Below are 15,180 nucleotides of genomic sequence, written 5' to 3'. Positions count from 1 at the left end.
CAGACGGTGAGGTGAAACAACTTAATCATACAGGCACTTGTTGTATTTGAATGGCAAAATGCGGATATGCAATCTACATTCAAGAATTACTAAATGCAGCACAACCTAACAGGCATTCCCTTCCACGTTCCCACAATTTATGTTTCCAAAATTAATGAAATGCTCGGTATAGTGATCAAGTTAGAGACCTAATGAGCGCATCGAGGAAGTGCCAAAAGGTTCAGCACAAATGTGATCTAGTCTGACAACTTAATTAGAAGTAAAGACAGTATAATAAATAACAATGAAGAAACATAGAGCACGGACTGAAATTCATTTTTGACAGACCGGTAGGACCTAACATTATTGCTTAACAGCTCATTATGTTGCAGCCCAAATGCTAATATGTTCACCACATACATAACGTAGAGAATTAGGAATATAAACTCAGATTGATAATCGAAAACAGATGAGAACAATAAGCAAAAACTCTTACTTTTAAAATAACTCAACAATCCCAATGGTTGACACATACATCAAAAACGAAAATCCATATAGCAAAAACTCTAAATTACAGTTCAACAAAAATATAAACTGATAAAACAGTACTAAACATAAAAAATCAATCGCCTCCAGCCTTGTTGTAAACGTAGGTGAGCCCACACTTACCACAGTAATGACGATCAAAATGGTTAGCCATAAAAGTTCCAGCACCGCACTCAGCATTAGGGCACTCCTTACGAAGCCTCTGAACTTTTCCAGTATCATCCACCTTGTAGAACTGCAACACAGCAAGCTTAACCTTCTTCTTCTTGTGCTTGATCTTCTTTGGCTTAGTGTAGGTCTTCTTCTTCCTCTTCTTAGCACCACCACGTAGACGGAGCACGAGATGGAGAGTTGACTCCTTCTGGATGTTGTAGTCGGCAAGAGTACGACCATCTTCAAGCTGCTTTCCGGCGAAAATCAAACGCTGCTGGTCTGGGGGAATCCCTTCCTTGTCTTGGATCTTGGCTTTGACATTGTCGATGGTGTCAGAAGACTCAACCTCTAGGGTGATTGTCTTCCCCGTTAGGGTTTTCACGAAGATCTGCATCTTCGCCTGGAGGAGGGAAATCGGTGGCTCCGCGGCTTTTAGGGTTTCTTTGTTGATAATGGAATGAAAGAGTGCGCTGTGACAGTGCCACTTTATTAGGGTTTTACAAACCCATTCCACCGCAATTGGGCCGGACCTCTTGGGCCTTTGGAGATGAAAAATGTATTTTGGGCTTAGGCTGACGCGTAGAAACAAAAGGAAAAATCATTTGGATAAGTATTTTTTAATAAATAATTATTGATTTTAGGAATATTTTTTATTTATCATTATTTATAGCAATACTATGATAAATATGCTATGTATGAAAAGAGAATTATGCATGCAATATAAATATATTATAAGTATTTTAAAATATATTATGCTTGTTTGGTAAAAAATTGACACAATGTATTATAAGTGTATTAAAGAGTATGATAAATATATTATCCATGAATAAAACTTGTATTATATGTATTTTATAAATTATTCTCGATAATATGTATTATAAATATATTATAAGTGTTCAGTGAAAAAAAAATATTATTGTTATAAATGATAAATATTTTTTTAATGTAGCATACCTACGTAAGTTTTCCGAAATAAAATGAGGTGAAAGGAATTATTTCACTCATGATTTGTATTTTGGACTCAAATACAATGTCTTGCGAGCTTTTGAACAAGCCTTGTCGCAAAAATATGATAAGTGAATTACTAAGGGATCGCCTGGTTTGAATACAAATTATGATGAGATTAGTTATATTGGATAAGTTATGATAGGATAAGTTCCGGACCCTGCGCATAGCGGGAGCTTAAGTGCACCGGGCTGTCCTTTTTTTTTATGATAGGATAAGTTATAATGAAATTGGTTATGCTGAGATTAGTTATGTTAAGAGTAGTTTTTATTGCTTGTTTTGTTGGTCGTATTCAAAATTATATTCATTGCATAATTTCTAAGAATTAGTTGTTTGTTTACAAAAATAACCTTCACCTTATTTTTTTATTTATTTTTTTATTTAGATTTTCTTTGCAAACTTTAGTCATTCATTCCTAAAAATAATTTTTTCATTTTATTTGTTGTTTTACATCTTTATACCAGAATAAGTTATCCTGAGATTATTATTCCACCCCTAGGGAGGGATAACTTATCCCAGTACTAATTGTTAATCCTGGGATAAGTTATCCCAATCTTTGCAACCAAACAAGGGATTAAAGGTCACTCAAAAATTATTTTGGGATTAACTCCTCTTATCCATCACACCAAACGATGTCTAAGTTATAACTCCATGAACAAAATCAACATGGGTTGTGGTGTAGTGCTGAGACTGTTTCACCATTAACCAGTTGTTTTGGGTTCGAGCCCTGCCCGATATGAAAAAAAATTTGTTGAGAGCGTCACCTCCGAATGAGCCCTGCATTGCACGATCCTAATTTAATCGGAACTCCACAGACTCTGAATACCTGGTGGAAAACAAAAAAAACTGCATGAACAAAGATGACTATCCTATATGGTTCTTGCAACAGTGCTGGGAAGAACCTTAGAGTCATCGGGAATCAGACTCTTACTTCTACCAAGATATGACATTCTAAGTTGCCTTTTAAAGTTGCCTTTTAAAGTTTCCTTTTTTGTGCTTAAGACTACTCAAAAATAAGATTCTCACGGATGATGCTATCACAAAAATTCGCATTCATGGACCATGAAGAAGATGCAGTTGTTACAAAAGTTTTAAATTTATCGTTAAAGTAAAAATGAAAAGTCTCATTTTGTTTCTACTTATTATTTAATAATCCTATTTTATCTGTTACCATATCTTTCTATAGTAGTTCTATCTTGTATCCTACTTTTCTTATAAGTTTATCATTCAAATTGTTGATATGTGATGTTATGTAATAACGAAAAATGATACAATCTATTCAAACATTGTATTCATTAAAATAACACAACATAGTACAATATAATAAATTATGTAACAATACGTAACAACCATCCTAACAGAGTGTCAATTAACTAGTACTCTTCTTTAAAAAAAACAAGTGAATAAGAGAAAGGTAAAATAGTGGAGAAAATTAGAAGGAGCAAGTAGGTGTTTGGACATGTGATTTCATCTTTTTGATTCAAAATTATGAGATTGAAATAATATTTGGTTATGCAATTTCATCTCATTATTCTCAAATTCTCCAAAAAGTTTGATTTGAAAATTTAATATAATGAATTCATATTTTTTTCAAATACAAAAATTATCCGACAAGTTTATATTTTGTAATTAAAAAAACTCCACCATTTTGTATCTACCAACCATTTATTTTATACATTTACAAAATTTATAGTTCATGATATTATTAATCTTGTCAGCCTTTAAACCATTATATCGTTAACCATAGCTCTCATCGACCAATATTATTACTTCAAACCAACACCCACTTTATTTATTAATATCAACCAAAGTTTGCTTATGAACGTAATGATATAGTTATCAATGATATGACCAACAAACTGCTCAGAATAACAATGTTGGTTCGTCTTCTCGATTATCTAATCGAGAAATGCATGCTCAACATAAGAAGATTGTTTGTACTATGTGGAATAATTATATTAAAGAGTAACACACTACAACTTATATTTAATTTTACCTTTTTATTGAACTAAAATAGGATCAATAAACATTGCATCTTTTTTTTTTGAATAGCTTTGTGATAATATATTATACTTTTGTTATGAACTTTTGCTTACTTGATAAGATTGTACAAAAAAATGGGACAATTTTAATAGTTTTCACAATTTGTGAGGGTTTTATGTTTATGAGAAAAAATACAATTTAAAAATTTAAATTGCATGTCCAAACAAATTTCAACTTCATCTCATATAATTTTATATCATAATTCTCAAATCATTATTTTATCTTACGTGACCAAAAAATTCCTAACTTCATATAATCAACCAATTAAATTATTATAAATTGGAAAAACCGAAGAAAAGGAAAATAATGAATATATCATGCAAAGGGTGATAACAATGTTCTTGCATAGTGGTAAGTAGTAACATTTAAGGCTCATTTGATCAGAAACAAATCAATCATAATTTATTTTGAGATTAATCATCTCAGAATTTTTTGTTCTATCTTCAATATGAAATAAAAAATTATTATAATTAATCCTTAAATAAATTAATCAACCACCTTGAAGGAACTCATTAATTATGCACTAGTGTTAGTTTCTAATCAAGTACATTTCTTCATACCTTGTAATATTAGCTGATATAAATAATGATAATCAAGACCATTGTAAAAGAGAGAGTCTCTCTAGTTTACTGCTTTCCTAGAATAATATTCATACCATTAGATTTAGGGGTTAGAGTAGCTATCTCTTCCTTTCTTTTCCTTTTGCATATGCAGGTAGTTGCAGGTCTGGAAAATTTCAGGCAGCAATACAACAGCATACAAGAGCCCACAGCAACAACTGTCCAAACTAGCAGCACAATTTCCAACACATGGAACCCCATTCAACAACCATCAAAAATGAAACTCAAATTCTATTTTTGTTTTCTGGTGGGTGTCTCCTTGTGCAGGAATACATTCCTTGTTGGTTTCAATTTTACAGGTACACTGGGATTTTTCCACAGCTGTTCCAATGTTGGACTTGCCTTAGAGACTCAGCAGCCATACAACACCTACAAAAGACAAGAACCATCTGTAGCTGGGACGGACAAGCAATTCAATAGCAGCAGCAGAGGCCAGCAGCAAGAAGTTAACCTCAACAAATACATCATGCATCATCAAAAAGACTCCAAAGTGGGCAGGATTATAGAAAATACAGTAGTTACTAAGCCCAAATGGATAATTGTCAACGTCGAGCGAACCTTCAAAAAATTAGCCGACTTAAGTCTCAAGATGGAGCACTTCAAAAATTGGAGCATCCAACTAGGGGAAAAGGCCTCCAATTGTTGCAGGACTACATACAATACAGTACTTGCAAAGCCCAAGAAGTTTCAGCTCAAACGGAGAATGCGAGAAGTTAGTCGAGCGACCTTGAAAAAGTTAGCCGACATAAACCTAATAAGGGAGCAATTTGCAATTTGGAGATTCCAGCTTGTGGAAAAGGACTCCAAATGTTTCAAGACTACAACAAATACAGTATTTGCAAAGCTCAATAAGTTTTAACTCAAACGGACAATTGGAGACGTTAGTCGAGCGACCTGGAAAAAGCTAGTCGGCTCCAAAGCACTCTTGGAGGTCCTTTCCTTTCTGTTAGCTTGTGCAAGCCCTTTCTTGTTTTTGTTTGTTGGTTGCAGATACATCACAATCCAGAACTTGGAATGCTTCAACAATAGTAACAACAAGAGGAGTAACAGCCACAACAACTGGTCCAATCCACTGCAACTCTACATTAGCCACAGGTTGTATTAGTTTTGTAGGTTTGTTTGTTGTGTAGTTGCAGGTTGCTAGAGTTATACATCAACATGCATTAACAACAACTACATAAAGGACACCACAGATACAACTACCAAATCAAATAGATTCACCAAGACTGCTACACAAGGATTGTGCAAAACTGGATGCCCCTCATGTTTTTTCTGTTTGTTTGGTTGCTTGTCTTCTTTTGATGGTTTTTGTGTAGGTACAACAACAACTGGGGAACCTTGGCAAATAGAAGGCAACAACATGGAGACAGCAGCCTGCCATGCTAGGACCTCACCAACACATCAGCCTTCCACCCATGACAAGTTCTTTCCTGCAACACCTGCAGCAGCACTCTTGCACCCCAAGAGTTTTGCAGCTCCTTGTTCTTTTAATTGTTATGTGCAGGCACATAAGATACCCTCAAAGGAGCTGACCAATTCTTCTTTGGAGGCAACAAGAAGCTGTCTACAGGTTTTCAACAGCCTTTACAACTCCCACACCTGTTTGGTTCTTTGGCTACGTGTTTGTACAGGTCCACAAAGCTTCAAACATAGGGAGACAACAGCCATACATGCAGGGGCCTCACTACACCTGCAACAGCCCCCTTGCATTCAAGCTACTTGGAGCTCTTTGTTTGTTTATTTGTGGGTGTGCAGGTCCTCAAATGAGCTGATCCTAACCACTAGGCAGGGTCTTCTCCTGTGTATACCCTTCAACAACAAGCAGTTGTTCACTCCAGCAATGGAGGCAACAAGGAGCTGGATGCAGGTCTGCAACAGCATACACAACTCTCACACTTGTTTGGTGCTGTGTCCATGGTGCAACAGGTTACAAATGGGACCTTGCCTATATCCTCCAACAAAAACACCCTCCAGCAACAACTACACCAACCTGCAGCACATATTAATAGTACTAACTACAGCAGCTTGCAGATTGGTCTGGTTGTGTGTTGTTTTGTTTTTGTTTCTTTGTGCAGGTTCCCAGAGCCTCAAACAAAGGGAGGCAAAAGCCTGGTATGCTGGGACCTCATCAACACATCAACACTCCACCCATAACAATTTCCATGCTTCAGCATCTGCAGTAGCACTCCTGGACCACAACTGCAGCTCCAACCATGAGAATGCATTGCTTCTCAATTCATCAGCTGCCAACATCATCCAGCATCCTCTCCACCAATATGCAACACACAAGGATCAATCCTTCTCAAGGCCTTTATGTTGCAGCACCAGCACCAGCAGCAACCTCCACCAAAATCTTCAACAACTCCTTCACCCTGCAGCTCACAAAGAGCAACTACAAACCAATCTTTTGTTAGTATGTTGCTTTGTTTTTGTTGGCATGTGCAGATACTCTAAGGAGCTGATCACTCCAACTATGGAGGCAACAAGGAGAGGTCCACAAAGTACATGCAGGGGCCTCACCAACTTTCACCATCACTCCATGCATGCCAGATACTTTCCTTCAACACCGGCAGCAGCTCCCTTACATCCAAGCTTCCTGGAGCTCCTTGTTTGGTTATTTGTTTGTGTGCAGGCACAAAAGAAGCTTACCACAACAACTCTGGAACCATCCAATGTGCAAGGCACCACCAGATAAACATCTAAGCAGCTGGTCAAGCCAGGGCTGCATCACTTACAAATTGCAATATACTACTACTCAGCCCCTCATTTTCATCAACAATAACCCCAAGGCTGCTGACTGTTCCAGCTCCATATACTTCTCTTCCTTTCACCCTCCTAAGCTGATAGTCATGCTCTTGATATTGTTGCATATTTTTTTTGGATTTACTTGGTACGACAAGACTAAAAAGGGCAAAGATGAAAAGAACTTTCTCATCCCATGCGAGATAGAAGTTTCGTATACTTGTTCTGCTTCAATTTAGCTATGTATGATATGTAGCGTAGTTGAATAGGACTAGTGTAGGTTACTTTCTTGTTTTCTCATAGAAGGGGAGAGTCTCCCTCATTTATGCTTTCTTAGTCGACTTGTACCGGGAGGAGTCCTCTCATATACTACTTTCTAGTTATTTAGTTAGCCCTTTCTGTTCCGGGGATGAGTTAGCCGACCATAGTAGGTTAGCCGACTTATGAACCAACATAGGATCGGAGGTAAGGTTTTATGTCCCCCTCCTTGTATTTTTTGTTGTTTATTATTTATGTTAAGGCTTGGGGGTGATGCTCAACCCTGACTGTGCACGAGAGGTGGGAGCCTCGTGTAGGGTCGATTCCCATAAAAAAAAATTTATTTCAATTAAATATAAAATAAACTAATTTTAAATAAATCCTAAAATTAGTTATTCCTTATACTCCCTCGAGAGCTCTAGTTAAATACATATTCGAATAGTTAATTTAAGGGGAAAAACACTTATATCCCAAAAAGAAAAAGTATTTACTCTTAAATGTTTCATTACTTTCATACCTCATTTTAATTTTAAAATAACAGAAAATTATTTTAAAATTCGCGCTCTAATGTCATGCTGTCGTCAACGCTTACGCTATATGATACCGACAGAGTATAAATATACTGACGAAATATCACAGAGTATTAAGCTCAGTCCTATATGATACCGATATGGTATCAATATACTAACCGAGTATCATAAAAAATATATTTTCTACTAATTTAGAGTTTAATAAATAAGACTGTAACTTAACTAATTTTTTCTTAATTGTTTCATTTTTTATTTTTTTTTAAAAAGAGCTCAGTCCTATATGATACTGATAGAGTATCAATTAGGGGTGGTCGTTCAGTTCTTCGATTCGATTTTGCTAAAGTTCGGTTCGATTCTTCGGTATTCGATTTTAAAAAAATGTGCACCATATTTCAAACCAAACTAGATCGGTTCGGTTCGATTTTTTTAACTTCAATTCGGTTTATTTCGATGTTTTTAAAATAATTTTTCGATGTAAAATATTCTTGTGTTGATTTATTATTCTGCAGTTTTCTTCTTGCATAATTCCTAAAAGAACCAACAGAAAAAAAAAAGAAAAACATCGAGAAAATTTTAAGCAAGAAATCAATAGGGAAAAAAAGAAATCAAGAATTACCACCTTAGCTGCAAAAAGAAATCAACACCTTAGTTGCACCATACTACTTATTAGTGACCAAAGAGCCATTGTGTGTTAATAAGTTTAGTACCAAGAATTACCAAAAAATCAATAGGAAAAAATATAATTACGAATAAAAATTAAAATATTTTGAGTAAAAAATATACAAGTAGTATTATTTTAAATTTATTTAATAAAACTTCAGTTCTTCCGTGCACCATGATTTCGTAACCCTTACAACGAACCGAAGAACCAAAGTTTTCGAAAAAAGAATCGACACCAAATCGAAAATCCGATGAATCGACACTGAGAAACCGAATTAGTTTGATTCGATTTTTCGGTATTTATGCCCACCTCTAGTATCAATATAACAATGGAGTATCACAGATAATTAAGTTCAGTCCTATATGATATTGATATGGTATCAATACACCGATGTAGTATCAAAGAGGATTAAGAGCCTGTTTGGATGGACTTATTTTAAGTAACTTATAAGTTGAAAACTGCTTATAAGTTAAAAAAAATTGGTGCAACCCAACTTATTTTTTTTGACTTATAAGCTATTTTCAACTTATAAGCTACTTAAAATAAGTCCATCCAAACAGATCCAATTATTTATTGGAGCTTATTTTAAACACAAAATGACTTGAAGTTAGCTAGCCAAACATTCAAAAAGACTGAAAACAACTTATAAGTAGCGAAGTAAGAGGGTAAATAATTTGGATCGTGGATCCAGATAAATAATTTGAGTTGGATCCAATTTAGATTCAATTTAAATAAATAATTTCACAATTAAATTTATTTTGTGTAGTTTTCCCTTAATTTAATAGTAATTAATTGACTTTAATAAAGTAGTTTGCTAATATTCTCCACTGAATCTAACAATAAGGCTAGTGTAGTGTGGCAGCAGGGTTTAAGCCGCCGAGCAGGGGTGAAAATGGCGGCACGCTGCAACTTCTGGCTTCCCAAGAAGAAGAGATTTTGTGCAAACATCCCTCTTGGAGATTCACAGTTAGTCTCTTAAAGCTACCACTTCTACTTCCATCAACACTTTCTTCTGATTTCAATTCTTCAGGTTCTGCGGAAACCATACTCAAAGATCTCACGGACAATGGATTCCTTGCCCTATCCACCCTTCTCAGTAATTCCCCTTTCTCCTCCTCCTCCTACTCCTTGTATACATATCATATTCACTTTGTTTTTAATTTAATTTTTGTTTTTTGCCCATTTTATAATAGCTCTGTGCTGGAAGAGAATCTGCAGAGTCATCTTAAGCGATGCCCATTTTTCAAACAAGCTCAATCTTTGTCGCTTCAGCCTTTTTACCAAGAGGGTATTAATGCCGGCAAAGAAGAAGAAGAAGGGGAACAGAAATTTAGTTCAGAGATGAAGAGAAACGCTGTTCATGGGATGACCCTTTTTGAATTCTTCCAATTGATTAACAAAATCAAGTCTGTTCATGCTTCCATATGTAGTGACATTCGTGATTCTTTCAAGATTCCACAAGCTTGTGATATTTGGACTAATCGACAAGTGGACCGGTGTTCTACTATCGTACTCTTTCGTATGTGTTATGTGCATTTTATCTTCCCCTTAATACACTCTAATCTCATTTTCAAAATCCATTGTGTTTCTTTTTTTGCAGGGGTTTACCATTTCAAGAGAAACATGTAATGCAGCAGGCCTCTATTCTGGGGAATCTAGAAGAATTTGGGGTCCTGAAAAGTCGTGGGGATGATGCTGTATCAGGGCCAGTTAAGTTAGAAGCATCTGGGGACGACAATGATGTTCCTGCAGTTGTTGAATTTGGAGCAGGAAGAGGATACTTGACTCAAGTTCTGGCTGACTGTTACAGAATTAAGAAGATTTTATTAGTTGAACGCAAATCATACAAGCTCAAGGTCAGGCTAAAATTCAAAACGCTAGAGAAGCATCAAGATCATGCCTTTTCCGGCTTTTATTGGTCTCATTTGTTTTTTTCCACTTTGCTTTGTTATTACAATATTGTATCTGTCAGACACACCCCATGTTTATGATTCATGTATTATGTATAGGCTGATCGGAGTCTGCGACAGAAAGAGAGTGTTACACTGGAGCGATTGAGAATTGACAGTAAGGCTTTATAACCTTTCACTTTAACTAATTAAAAAACCAACTTTTTCTTGATATGCACCGTTTTTTTTTTTGACATAACTAGTTTCTTTTCTGCTCCTGTTACCAATTTTGATCCTTTGTTAGTTTTCTTCAGTTTTACTGGTAATGATAAGTGGACATGCATTACCACTTCCGCAATGATTATATGTCAAGTCGACATGAGTTTTATTCCTTTCCTTTTTTGCAATGAGCATCTATTGTTAGCCTTTTGATTTAGTATATTAGATTTTTTTGTTTATAAATGTTTGTTTATGAAGCATTACGCTGGATGATTTTCAGAGGAAAAGGTATGAATCTGGGTGTCTTGTTTTGGCATATAAGATCATCTTGTACTTGTGTATGATTTGCTTGCAACACTGAGGTCTATTGAGCAAAGAGTGGTCCTAAGCATGGTTGGGTTTTTGTAATTGTAGATAGCACTGTTATGGTGCAGATCTAATATATATATATATAAGAGCAAAGAGTGGTCATCAAGTTGTGATGCCTATGTAATATGATTGGTTTATCATTGCAGCTTTTATTGTGTAGCTGTGTTGTATTTTCAAATTGTTTGTGTATTTAATCCCCTGCAATTTAGTTGTTTTGTTTAGAGTCGGGATGGTTTCCTAGGATACATATGTGAAGAGAATTATTTTTCTTTTAGAAAACGACTTTATTACAGTTTCATATGATAGCCAACTGAATAATTCTTGCGCTACTGGAATGAATTAAGCAATTTCCTGCCAATTATTGACAGTAAGATCTTGATATGCTGGAGGGTGCATAAGGTCCACAACTAAGTTGCTCGGATTTGGGTGAGGGAGTCCGAGACAGATGCGAATCCAAGAGTCGGATTCGGCAAAATCTAAATTTTAAGATTCGGGGATATGAATCGGAGTATGGATACGGGTGCGGGGATTCGGCTAAAAATATTCAATGTTATAAAACTATAGTTATAAAGATAAAGATATTCTTTCCCTCAGAAAAGAAAAAGAAAGTCATTCAAGACCTTTCACCAACTCTCCTTACAGATCATTGCTACTGTCTACCAAAAGTCGGAAGACAACCGCTTGAATATTTAGCATCTCTTTGTTTGGCTTGAAACGTGAAGCAACAAATATTGACCAAGAGGAAAAGTATCTTGGTCAAGGTATCTGATGTGGGTTGATCGAATCCCACACGTATCCCGCCCCCGCCCCCGTCTGATGTATCTGATGTGGGTTGGCCATTGACTCTTGGTCAAAGTATCTGATGTGGGTTGCCTGAATCCCACATGTATCCCGCACCCGCACCCGCACCCATCTCGTGTCGACATGGGTGCAGCAGCAAAAATAAAGAGTCCACGCAACTTAGGTCCACAGATAGATAAATGAGTGATAAATGGGTATCTATGAACCACTTTTCACCCATTAAAATTTAGTCTACTTGCCTATCACCCATTTACTCATCTTGCATCCTTCACGGGATCATTCCTATATGTCTATCCAGTGGCAATATATTGACTCCACTATATGGATAGATTTTGGAGTCCCAAAATGAAAGCCATGGGCCGACAAGATATTGGAAGTCTTTTTGATCAACGAGGCATATTTACAGCATCAATTTGCCACATAAAAACAAGAATTAGTGTTTTAAGGATAACGGAAATTGCCTTATCATTATTAAGCACTAGCAAACAGAAATCAGCATACAAGGATGTAAAGAGATTTCCTTATAAGAAAAGGATGCAAAGAGACTTAAATTAATCATGCTGCTTGACTCATTTGATAATGATGTGTAGAAGGTTATGATTTATGACCAAGGTGCCTGATGTCGTTGAGCCAGTGTCAAGCAGTAACAAATTTAAAGACAATAATTAGTATTCCATTCAACTTAGGTAAAAATTCACATCTATACAGAGCCTTGAAAATAGTTGAGTTGATTCGCATCAAAAAGGAAATAATATATTGATGAGGCTGTTGATGGATATAAGAAGGATTTAATGCTAGAGATGTCTCGACAAGTAACCCGCTGAAACATTTTAGGCAATTGTGGCAGTTTTAGCTGTTCTGTAGCTTTGAGTTGGAATATACTTCGACATGGACTGCAACTTTAGGTTGATGCATTAAGTTAGCCATGGGAATTTGCAGCTGGATACAGAATTAGAAAAAGTTTGCCATTGGATGTATTTTCTTTTGGATAGGATAAAGTTCCAATTTCGTAATATTTGTGCCTAGTCAAATCAGATATCTAATTTGAGATGGCAGAAGTCTTTATCTTTCTTTTTTTCCGGATGGAGGAAGTGTTAATAGTAGGAAGGCTGTTGAAGGGCTTGATGCGAAAGCAAGCTTTCTTTAGAGCCTGTTTGGATTGGCTTTTGGCTTATAAGCAAAAGTCATAAGTTAGAAATCCTAACTTATTGATTTTTTGGCTTATTTTTATCATTTTAGCTTAAAATTGAATGCATATAAGCACTTTTTAAATTTACCCAAACACTAAAATAAATGTTTAAAAGCTATTTTGCTTTTAAAAGCACTTCAAATAAGCCAATTCAAACAGGCTCTTAGTTGCCAATTTTTTGAATTGCCATTCTAGCAGTTGTTGAACTTTTAGTCCAGAACAAATCTGTTATTGTTTAATCATGTGAAGAATACATAACTTAATTAATAGCAAGGAGTATATAAGAGATAAAACACAGACACAATAACATTAGAAGCAGCATTTTACCCATATCATGGCTAGAAAGACTTTTTTTAAAGTGCTTCGTGCTACTATTTATTTTCTCCAGGGTGTGTTTAGACGGAACGACATTATAACAAGTGTTTCCTATGAAATAGACTGAAAACCTCTTGGAATATTGTTAATAACTAGAGTTAAAATGAAGAGAGACTGCAAAAGTGACCTATTAAGAAAAAACTAGGAAGGTTTTTTATGTTTTTGTTGTGTGTAATGCAGTTCTGTGGAAAATGCTTGACCATTGTTTGAGCAAAAGGTGTATATCTCTATTGGGACCCTATTCACGTCCTTAAATGAATCAAGAAAATGGTTTGATTGTCCATCTTTTTGAATGGCCTGTCTACTTTGTTACTTCTAATTAGCTGTTTTAACCATTTGCAGTTGAGGACCTAAAATTGAATGCTGTTGAGAGTTTACAAGGAGTTCCTTATCTAGCAATTGGCAAACATCTTTGTGGGCCTGCTACTGGTACTTATTTTCTGGCTGCTTTTAGAATAACAGACTCTGTTTATCAGCCATTCAACTATTTTTCAGGCCACTATTACTTTATAAGATGATGCATAGCAATTTGATGCAGATATGACACTAAGATGTTGCATCAGCGAACAATGGGATCAACATAACGATGCTAGTTCTGAATCGACTTGCCACCTGATTGGCCTTGCTGTAGCTACTTGCTGCCATCATCTTTGTCAGTGGAAGCATTACATAAGTAAATCCACCTTCTGCTGCTCTTCTCTCATGCTTGTTGCTATTGCACATCAGTTTTCAACCCTGTCTCAGTTTTTGTTTGAAAAATGCTCTTTCATTTAGCATTACTTTGGACTTGAAATTCATGAATGATGGCTTCCCCAGATAAACAGTATATGTTGGATTTGGGAATCGGCAAGGATGATTTCAATGCCATGACATGGTTTACCAGCTGGGCCGTTGATGCAGATCACGGTTTAGATCTTTGTGGCACTGATTGGTCTGTTGATCTACAGATCAGGTATGATTTTTCTATCTGTATTATTAAGAGGTATGATCTTTCTATTTGTATCATTAAAAGGTTTGATCTTTCTATCTCAGGGTCGATGCCGATGAGCACATTGTACTAGTGAAGACCTTTTTCTTTTTCCCATCTCAAAAAAAGGAAAAAGAGGTTCTTCACTAGTTCAATGTGCTCATTGGCGCCTAACCTTGAGATGTGGATCATCCGAGGACATTAGCATGGTGTACTGTTTGAATCGCCACATTTTTCTCTTTTCTTGCTCCTAAAATGATTGTCTCTTCTGGTTCACAGGGAAAACGAGCATGTACAATCAGATCCAAATACACATGACGTCAAAAACATGGTGAAGATTATGAAGGCTGTGGATAGAGCCGTTGTAGGATTGATGTGCAAGGATATAATAGATGTTGGGAGGTTTATGTGGCTCAAGGAACATGGACTTGAATGTCAGCTTGTCAAGTATGTCCCCTCAAATATCTCCCCAGAAAACCGATTGTTGGTTGCCAGGCAGAAAAGTTGAGTGTTAACGTGCTGCTGTACGATATTTGTATCCTCAGATATTTAGCTTTCTCAGACCTGTAGCTCTAATTCACAATTTCATAATGTATTCTGGATATTAGCTTCTCTTTCAGCAGACATGTCTTAGAGGCTCGTATTGTTTTGATATTTTGTCCCAGTTTAGGCAAAATAATAATAATTTATGTAATGTAATTCCTTTGTTGATCTTGTAGTCTCTTATTCTTCAATTGTTTATTAAGCTGCATACTTGGTAATCTTCTCCATCGAATGACCTGCTGCTTTTGCCACACCAATTGGTATACAAACATGACCCAAATTGTTAGTCAA

The 15,180-nt window shown here is 36.0% G+C and overlaps 2 protein-coding genes across 2 annotated transcripts; one reads left to right on the top strand and one right to left on the bottom strand.

Annotated features, from left to right (window-relative positions):
• Positions 1–449: 449 nt before the first annotated feature.
• On the bottom strand, positions 450–1,151 carry LOC129887083 (ubiquitin-40S ribosomal protein S27a). The gene has a single exon (XM_055962038.1). It carries the CDS (start codon positions 1,070–1,072, stop codon positions 602–604), a length of 471 nt encoding a protein of 156 aa, XP_055818013.1. The 5' UTR covers positions 1,073–1,151; the 3' UTR covers positions 450–601.
• Positions 1,152–9,379: 8,228 nt separating this feature from the next.
• LOC129887081 (uncharacterized) lies at positions 9,380–15,057 on the top strand. Its single transcript, XM_055962036.1, has 9 exons — positions 9,380–9,503; positions 9,568–9,633; positions 9,731–10,033; positions 10,138–10,393; positions 10,547–10,604; positions 13,722–13,808; positions 13,918–14,052; positions 14,196–14,331; positions 14,626–15,057. The coding sequence occupies exons 1-9, from the start codon at positions 9,430–9,432 to the stop codon at positions 14,852–14,854; spliced, it is 1,344 nt and encodes a 447-aa protein (XP_055818011.1). The 5' UTR covers positions 9,380–9,429; the 3' UTR covers positions 14,855–15,057.
• Positions 15,058–15,180: the final 123 nt, after the last annotated feature.

This window comes from Solanum dulcamara, chromosome 4 (genome assembly GCF_947179165.1).
Source record: "Solanum dulcamara chromosome 4, daSolDulc1.2, whole genome shotgun sequence".
In the NCBI taxonomy this organism is placed as follows: Eukaryota; Viridiplantae; Streptophyta; class Magnoliopsida; order Solanales; family Solanaceae; genus Solanum; species Solanum dulcamara.
This window is presented reverse-complemented; position numbering and strand designations above follow the sequence as displayed.